Here is an 8,670-nt window from a genome sequence, read left to right as displayed (position 1 = left end):
GACATCTGTCTGCTGTCACTGTCAGCTGTCTAAGGTCAGCTGACATTGGTAGGTATACAAAGATTTTTTTTTACTTTTTTAATGGCAAGAAGATACGTCTATTTGACACGGATCTTTTCTTCATGTTTTCACAGGGGCGTGGTTGTGAAATAAGGGTTTGCTGATGCCAGATGCAATTTACTTTGTTTTAGAGAAATTACGAACGAAGCTTTTTTCAGCACTTCAATTTTTTAACAAAATTCAAATGAAGAAAATATTCGGAACTATATTAAGTATAATGCGTTCCGAATATACCATAATATCCTTCGCACTATATTGTTATATTATGTTCCTAACATGAACTATAATATAATAAAAGCGCGAAAGTTTGAAGAATTTATATTGTACTAGCTGTGCCGCGCGGTTTCACCCGCGTGGCTCCGCTCCTGTTGGTCTTAGCGTGATAATAATATAAAGCCTATATTACTCGTCGATAATGAAATAATTTTTAAAATCGATCCAGTAGTTTATAAGCCTATTCATTACAAACAAACAAATAAACAGACAAAGTTTTCCTCTTTATAATATTAGTGTTCTTTCCTGAAAACTATTGAACTGATTTATATTAAAAAATTTTATATTGTCAGTGTAGCTGATGTACTAGTTGAAATCCTTTTCGCGTTTCAATAACTGCCAACAGGTTATTTTACTTTGTGTGACATTCAAAATATATTGCTTAATTTTAAAGTGATTTAAATCAATACATTTGTCAATAAATGGTGCTGCATTGATCCTATACTTAGTTAAATAATAATTTGGAAGCTGACAACAACATAAATATAATATTTTTCAGTGAATATGTATCAACTTAAAATCCTGCAATGATCTGACATCATAGTTTTGTAAAATTCATCTGAAAATATTACATGTGTACTATGTATCTATTATTAAAATTATTTAACAAATGTATACCAACATACATTAAAATAATTTATAAGTTATAACTTATACCTAGCTTATATTACCAGTTCTGTACTGGTACTATTTATTTGGAAAAGCTCAAAGAATAAGTCCAAAATCATTAATATATTAAAAATCAATATATTTTAAACCACAATAGACTGCAAAATGTTATTTTGAAATAAGCTACATATTATAAGTAATTAACTATTACTAGGTTGTTCTCTAGCAGTTTCATAAGCACGCTCCAATGTATCTGTAATGATTTTCATTTCACTTTCAATACTCTTTGCCCAGTTTTCAACATCACCAATTTCCTTTAGAGCACTGCTAAAGTTTTCAACGAGAGCAAGCCACTGTTGAGTTTGTTTGGAAAAGTTAATAGCGCCTTGATGAAGCAGTTTTGCTTCTGCATCTAATTTCTTTTGGTTTAAATATGCCTGCGCCACACTGAAAAAGTTTTTGAAAGTGTGTAAGTTTATAAGCAAATGTAATGAATTCAAGTTTAAGTATAAACTAGTAGAAAAATATATTACCCAACATTGAGGTGATCTACTAGGGCCTGTGTTAAATCATTGGCTGCAGCAATACATTCTTTTCGTTTCTGTTCTGGAAATATAAATTTTAATTTTAATAAGGGTTTAAAATGAATTTAGTGAATAATAAGTGAATTAATTTTACCTTGCGAAACTCTCTTAGCTGCCTGTTTAGCTTGATGCTCTTTTACAAGAGAAGATAACATTTTAGAATAATAAATTTATTGACTCTTAGTATAAAATGTAACTAATGATGGTGTGTTTCTAAAACCTACATAACAATGGTATTTTAATAGTCTTCCAAATCTTTTCCTTAGAAAGGCTGAACAATTTCAGCTTCTAATGTGAATTTATTCACGATTAGTTATTAGTATTTTTTTTTAACACAACACAAAGATGTTTTGACATTTACTTTACGTAGGAGTTTGACATTAGTGTGACATTTGACAACTCATTCATCATTGCATGACTGTTAATCTTTAAAATAATGATCTTCCACACGATTTCGTACAAAGCAATTTTATTTTAATTATTAATTAATGTTAGAAATACTTAAAGGATAGCGAATCTATTATATTGAAAATAAATAACAACCATAAAGTACGTGTTATAAAATTTATTACATATTAAACTTATTAACTACTTAAAAGAAATAAAACATACAAATACAAAAATAAATTCTTAAAAAAGTTTCAGTATATTTACTCTACTTCATTATACAATATACGATGGTTATATATATATTAAAACTAAGCAGCCTTTCTCTGTACATTTTGAACAGACCCATATTTTTCTTTAAGTTTTTCTGTAAAATCAGGGTCGTCCCAGCCCCATAAGTAATGGGTACCGTCGCCTGTTCGATGAGCTCTCTGTTTTACGATGTCCGGTGATACACTCTTCAAATCATACGCTTGTCCAATCTGCAAAAGAATAATTATTTATTTTATTTTAATTTATATGTACCAAAGAAAGTCGTGTTAGTTATATCAATTGGGTACCTATAACTCAAGAACCGCTAAACAGATTTTAATGATTTTCTTTTTAATCGGCTAAGAATCTACCAATAAGATTTCAAATGAAACATAAAATTATGAGTATGGGATCATACTTTTGCCATAGCTTCGATGAACACCACCGTTGGTGTTAGCATGTTGTAGAATGGTAACTCTGTTGCGCGGTAATCCCATGGAAAAGTGTGATGGTAGTTGTGGAAGCCTTCAACACAAATCATCCATACTCCTATGTTATCCCTTGGGTTAAGAGACCTGTAAAAATGTGCGATTAAAATAATTTGATTAATTTTTTAAAATTATAGATATATTTAGGTAGCCTTCAGTATGGTAGATACTATTTAGGTAGGTACATTTCTAGTCTAGTCATATAAATTAGCAAAAGTTCCAATTCTCTTATAATCAAATAGAAAAAAAGGACTGATTTAAAAACAAAATAACTCAAAAAATATGTACCTAAGCACTCACTACTTCTGCTATTACTACAAATTGAACTGATTTTCTCCTTTTGGATTTATATTTTTAAATATTGATAGAATAACTCACTTATCGTATGGACGATATCCAAATGTATGAGAAAAGCTATTCACGCTCCACACGACATTGATGCCGCAGGTGTATCGAAGTATGGTTGGAATGAAGAACGCATTCAACCAAGTTTCACCCCAAAAATATACAGGAATAACAGTTGGCAGTACGAAGCACAGGAATGGCATCATTTTCATGTAATGTCTGTAGAAATAAAAAATAAAAATCTATACAATTACATACCTATGTAAGTTTGGTGTATTAGCACAGATTATTAAATAGTTACTAGGTAGGTACGTAAATAGTACACCTCTGCTTAATCTTAATCTTAATACATATATATATAAATCTCGTGTCACAATGTTTGTCCTCAATGGACTCCTAAACCACTTAACCGATTATAATAAAATTCGCACACCATGTGCAGTTTGATCCAAATTGAGAGATAGGATAGTTTCAATCTCAAATCGTTTTAGAGAGAGCGGGCGAAGCCGCGGGCGGTAAGCTAGTAGAATATAATATTTTTATTTTGAAGTGAAAAGACAACTACCTAATTATTGCAACGCAGTACCTATTTTCTATATTATTATTATCTAAGTATTGAAAATAAAATCATCTGCAGCGTGCATAAGACCCCGTGTCCCCCTCAGTCCTATGGGGTGGATGCACTTTGCACGTGTTTCATTGATCGAACTTTTAACTTGTAATCAAACATGGATTACGCGATCTCTCTGTTGTAAACCTAGGAAGCGAAAATTATTTTAATTCGATTACAAATTAAAATTAAAATTCGCTATGCTTAATTAATAAATTCTGATAACTATTAAGTATATACAAAAACATTAGGTACATTTTTTTTCAAAAGACATTATGCCGTTAATGTCCACATACTTTTTCTGGAACATGACAACAGGATCTTCATAAAGATCGGTCACGTCGATACGGCGGCCTCCTTCGATTACTTCGGGGCTCTTCTTGCAACACAGCCATCCCATGTGAGAGAAGAATAGGCCTCTTTCAGCGTTGTGGGGGTCGGCATCCGTGTCTGCATACTTGTGATGTGTGCGATGGTCGCGCGCCCATTCAAATATACAATCCTGGTGGAACACGAATAATGTATTGGTATAAAGTTTTCAATATTTCATCCAAATTGTAGCAAATTATTACAAAAATAAAAATAAAAACTCTATCAAAATATGAGGTAATATTTTTTGCAGATATGTCAACTATTGGTACCTATAATCAAGCGATCATCTGAAGCGTAAATAAACCTAAGTGCTACATTGGAGCCTGGAGGTCTTGCTTAGACCACAAAAGAAAAGCGACATAAAAAAAATGTTACTTTTAACGGTTCTAAATAAAAGGAATTATGTAATCACAAAGATTTACTGGCTCACTTTGTGATATACCTATTTAAAATATAGCTTTTTTAATGTAAAGTCATCATTGTTATATGAAATGAATTAGTGGTTCATGAAATGTTATAACAACTTCACTTTTAAGGCTTTCCCTGTTTATAATTGTACAGTCCAAAGATTTGTGTACAAAGTTCACGTCAAATTAATTTACCTGAAAGCCCATTGTTTGCCATAACATGAGCACAATACGCAAGGGTGTTTTCGCTTTGAAGCATCGGTGTGTCCAAAGCCGATGAGATCCTGCACCGATACCGATTGCACACATCAAATGAACTAGGAACGCTAGAAATAAAGGTTTAAATAAAGGTGTTGTAAATCACCTAAAGATTGAGTCAAATGCAATGTTAGAGTTTTAGAAAAATACTAATAAGTAGTTTTACAACTTCTAGATATGTTCCTTTAACCTTATCTATCAGTTAAAAAGACGAATAATGTATGAAATTATTTATCAAGAAGAAATGAAGCGTATTTTTGCTCGAAATATTTATTAAAATTGTGTCTCAGAACAGGCGCGAAAATAATTAAATACTTATTTTAAATTGTTTTCAGTAACAGGAGGCGTATCATCGTCGTAATAAATAAAATGCACTTTATTAAAAAGTGAAAACTATTTATATAAAATGCACTTTATTAAAAGTGGAAAGAAACTAGCCCTAAGGGAAAAATTACTAAATAAAAAGTCTTATTATCCCTTAAAAAATATTTTACTGGTACGTATTGTAAAATACGTACCAAATACATTCGTTTGCCATTTCGCTGAGGTCAACGCTAGATATATTCCATACGCGGATCCGATGTGCAAAAAGAGGAACCAAAATATATTGAACCACACATATTCGTATTTCTTCGGAGCTGCCTTTTTCAGGACTGATACATCTTTTGCTAATCCCAAGTCCGGTGTTTGTGTGTCCGTTTCAAACACAACACCGCTTGGAGTTGGTTCGGATTGTGGTGGCATCTTCTGTAATGAACGTAATAATTTGTATATAATTTTTATTCCTATACAGAGGGTCATTAGGTACAAAGAATCTAATATTCTTATAAAATATGATAATATCATTACGCATTTTATTTACGATCGACGTCAAATATTACTAATTTGGGTTAAAACTTAAAACATAGGTATATTATTTGATGCCTGATGGTACTTTACCAATTAAACTACTCTTAAATAGTTTATAAAACAAATAATATGGATAAAATAATATAATAACTATGAAATAAATGAAAAAAGAACATGATACTTTTATAAAAGACAGTCTAAAATACTTAGCTAAAATACAGTTAAGGAGATTCAAGTGCAGAAACTCTTATATCGACTTTTCATGAAAATTTTTGTCAATGTAGGAAGTGGGTTAATCCGGATTTATAATGTAAGAACCTTGTTTCACTCACCTCAAATCCAGACTAACTAATTGAAAAGACAGAACTCCTTTTATATACATCGTAAAATAATAGGATTTCACACCTAAATCTTTATTCAAATAATGTTAATTAGTTGACATCGGCTATCTGTTTATTGTAAAGATCAGTGATACTTATTAACATTTGTTTACTTACTGAAAATAGGCCAATTTCCTTCCGCGTAAAAATATTTAAATGTGTGTTGCATTTGTTTTACACATTTATTGTTTATTGTAATTTGTGAATATATAACAGTCCAGTTTAGTATAGATATTTGGGTGTGGATGGAAATTTCTTAATAAAATTTATAATTTATATACCTAACACGTTTAAAATAATGTTCTCATAATATTATGTCGGTGGGTTTTTATGAGAACATGGTTCTGTAATTTATAGCGTCTGACATATTTATATTGACAAGCTTCGGAAACTCCCGCTACGAAAAATTATTCAAGTTTAATAACCCGATGTGCATACAGTAAAAGCAAATTTCCTAAAGTCATATTAACTCGCAGGTCACATGAGTTTCGCGTATAAATCTCTATCGGAACAGAAGCGCCGCGTGTAATTTCCGCAATATCGCACCAACGAATTTTCTATCAGAGCCGTTTCTGTAGCCATTGCCTGCCGTACTGATGAACTGGCTGTCCGTCCTGTTTATTGCATTTTTAAGGAAATTTCTTGCAAATATTGATTTATTTATATTGATGATCGTATCAATATAACAATTATACTTTTTAAAGGATTGGAAATATTGAGTTGTTTTGTAGAGAGGTTCCGTTTCCGGTTCGACAGACCAAAAAGTTTTAAATTTATTAAGGATTTGTAGAAACTTTTTTATGCCTGCTTATGCTACTTTACGTGAATGGATAAAAATTATATAAATAAGATACGGAATTCATTTGCTCTATTTTATAGGTATTGAACAAACCGATTCCTGTGAAATCTCATTTTCTTCGGTAGAATGGAAAAATTCATCTTACGGGTCGCATACTATCTATCTGTGATCTATCTGCCTGTAATAATTCTCCGTAAATTATTTCCTATTTTCATACCTTCACGAAAATGAGGAAAAATAAATAAAATTGTTTTCCAGATAAATGAAACAATAAAATTGATTCGAATAAATGATGATAAACGGCAAAGGAATAAAATCCGTAAATAACATCAAAGAATACCATTCAGCAGAGCTGTCTCAGATTTGTACCGTAAATGTGGTAAACATATATGAAGGGAATGAATGGCAAATCTTCCGGACGACTAACTGGGGCGTGAAACGAAGATTTTATTTTGACGAGTCTTTTGCTCAAACCACTCTGATTTCCTTCCACTTCAGCGATAATCCGTTCTAAATAGGAATTAAAAGAGAATGGATTCGTTCATGAATATTTAAATGGAAACCGTATTGTCGGCGTATTTTTGCGTGCGGCACTTTTATTTGTTTTGCGATATTTATCTACTAGGTAGTATCTACTACCACACTAAAAACTGAAACCTCTATTTCATTAATTCTACATTAACTGTTCGATCTGAGTGACTAAAAGTCTAATAATTTAAAAAAAAAATCTTATAAATAATTTTAAAATATATCTATAGTTACTCGTTGTAAATTAAAAAATATATAGGTATCTACAGAATTAACATCTAATTAAAAGAAGGATCAAAATAAAGTTGTACATGGATAAATAACTAAAAATATATACTACAGTCTACAGTATAAATAATTTTCTATTTCGGTTTGAACTAGGTAATTAGGTTTGCTTGGAATATTCATTCAACGTTGAGCAATTGACCGATTATTGGTAACAAAGGGCAAGGAACGCTGATAAATTAATTTAAAGGCGACTTACATTGGAAATATTTCTTAACAAAGAGCGGACGTCTATCCAGTATTCCTTGCTCGTTTTAATTCCATTCCTTTCTTTAGTAATATCCAATTATTAAATAATAAGGTTTATATGAAAATTGTTTGAAAGTTTCTAAAGAAATTTAAAAATGTTAATACCGAGTGAATAAACAAACGAATAGATATTATTATTATCATGTTAAAAAAATGTAATTGAAAACTAAGGTTGAAAAAAAAAAACCTATTGGTTAGGGAGCCAGGTGCAAATTTGGTTAATTATTTCCTCTCAAGAGATAATTCGTCAGACGCATCAGAGTATAGTATTATAAAGCCTCGTGAACGTCAGCTGGCGCTCGGTTGGGGGGGTGAGCGGTTGTAGCCTCCCACGCACGTAGGAAAAAAAATACATTCATTCATTTCCTCTCAGCTAAAAATTTGTCAAATTGTAGCTAACCCAATATCTCAACGAAAAAAAAAATCAGCTGGTTACAACATGGTGGATTATACGTCAGCTGGTGTCTCGAACATGAAAAAAATAAAATTATTTTCCGTGATTTCCTCTCAAACAAAAATTTACCTGATGATAGCTTATATGTAACTGTGGATATATATATAGGTCAGCTGGCTGTATCTTGGTGGAAAAACCGTCAGCTGATACTTTAAAGTTATTACATAGGAGTTAGACAGAAGCATCTATTGCCAATTTATATGCATAAAGTGACTAGGTTTTCTTCGAATTATTGCTAGCTGATTTTTTTTATTTATCGCATCAGTATATTAACAATCAGCTCACAAATTTTCATCTGAGATGAAATGACGTGTCTTTAATTATTAACGTTATTTTTAAAAATTCAAGCAACACACGCTAGCATAGGTATAATAAAGACAGTAATAAGGTACTTGGAGGTGGTTAGTTGTGCGCATGATCGGGGTACTACGTACATTCAGCCACATCGGTAAACATGTTTTTACAAATATTATAAACTGCA

General features: G+C 31.4%; 2 protein-coding genes across 2 annotated transcripts; both read right to left on the bottom strand.

The window, feature by feature from the left end:
- Positions 1-1,064: 1,064 nt before the first annotated feature.
- Positions 1,065-1,906, bottom strand: LOC123696423 (biogenesis of lysosome-related organelles complex 1 subunit 1). The gene is made up of 3 exons (XM_045642581.1): positions 1,621-1,906; positions 1,476-1,548; positions 1,065-1,389 (listed from the first exon to the last, which is right to left on the bottom strand). The coding sequence occupies exons 1-3, from the start codon at positions 1,679-1,681 to the stop codon at positions 1,143-1,145; spliced, it is 381 nt and encodes a 126-aa protein (XP_045498537.1). The 5' UTR covers positions 1,682-1,906; the 3' UTR covers positions 1,065-1,142.
- Positions 1,907-2,076: 170 nt separating this feature from the next.
- Positions 2,077-5,420, bottom strand: LOC123696422 (acyl-CoA Delta-9 desaturase-like). Its single transcript, XM_045642580.1, has 6 exons — positions 5,164-5,420; positions 4,583-4,713; positions 3,905-4,110; positions 3,032-3,217; positions 2,584-2,740; positions 2,077-2,395 (listed from the first exon to the last, which is right to left on the bottom strand). The coding sequence occupies exons 1-6, from the start codon at positions 5,387-5,389 to the stop codon at positions 2,225-2,227; spliced, it is 1,077 nt and encodes a 358-aa protein (XP_045498536.1). The 5' UTR covers positions 5,390-5,420; the 3' UTR covers positions 2,077-2,224.
- Positions 5,421-8,670: the final 3,250 nt, after the last annotated feature.

Source organism: Colias croceus, chromosome 12 (genome assembly GCF_905220415.1).
Source record: "Colias croceus chromosome 12, ilColCroc2.1".
NCBI classification, from domain to species: Eukaryota; Metazoa; Arthropoda; class Insecta; order Lepidoptera; family Pieridae; genus Colias; species Colias croceus.
The sequence above is the reverse complement of the archived record's forward strand: the minus strand, read 5'-3'. Positions and strand labels throughout refer to the sequence as shown.

Coding starts and splice junctions, on each gene's coding strand:
- LOC123696423 (XM_045642581.1), bottom strand. CDS start 1,681: ATGTTATCTTCTCTTGTAAAAGAGCATCAAGCTAAACAGGCAGCTAAG. Junction 1,549..1,620: donor AGCTAAGAGAGTTTCGCAAG/GTAAAATTAATT, acceptor TTATATTTCCAG/AACAGAAACGAAAAGAATGT. Junction 1,390..1,475: donor GTAGATCACCTCAATGTTGG/GTAATATATTTT, acceptor AAACTTTTTCAG/TGTGGCGCAGGCATATTTAA.
- LOC123696422 (XM_045642580.1), bottom strand. CDS start 5,389: ATGCCACCACAATCCGAACCAACTCCAAGCGGTGTTGTGTTTGAAACG. Junction 4,111..4,582: donor GGCAAACAATGGGCTTTCAG/GTAAATTAATTT, acceptor GTGTTCCACCAG/GATTGTATATTTGAATGGGC. Junction 3,218..3,904: donor GTTGTCATGTTCCAGAAAAA/GTATGTGGACAT, acceptor TTATTTCTACAG/ACATTACATGAAAATGATGC.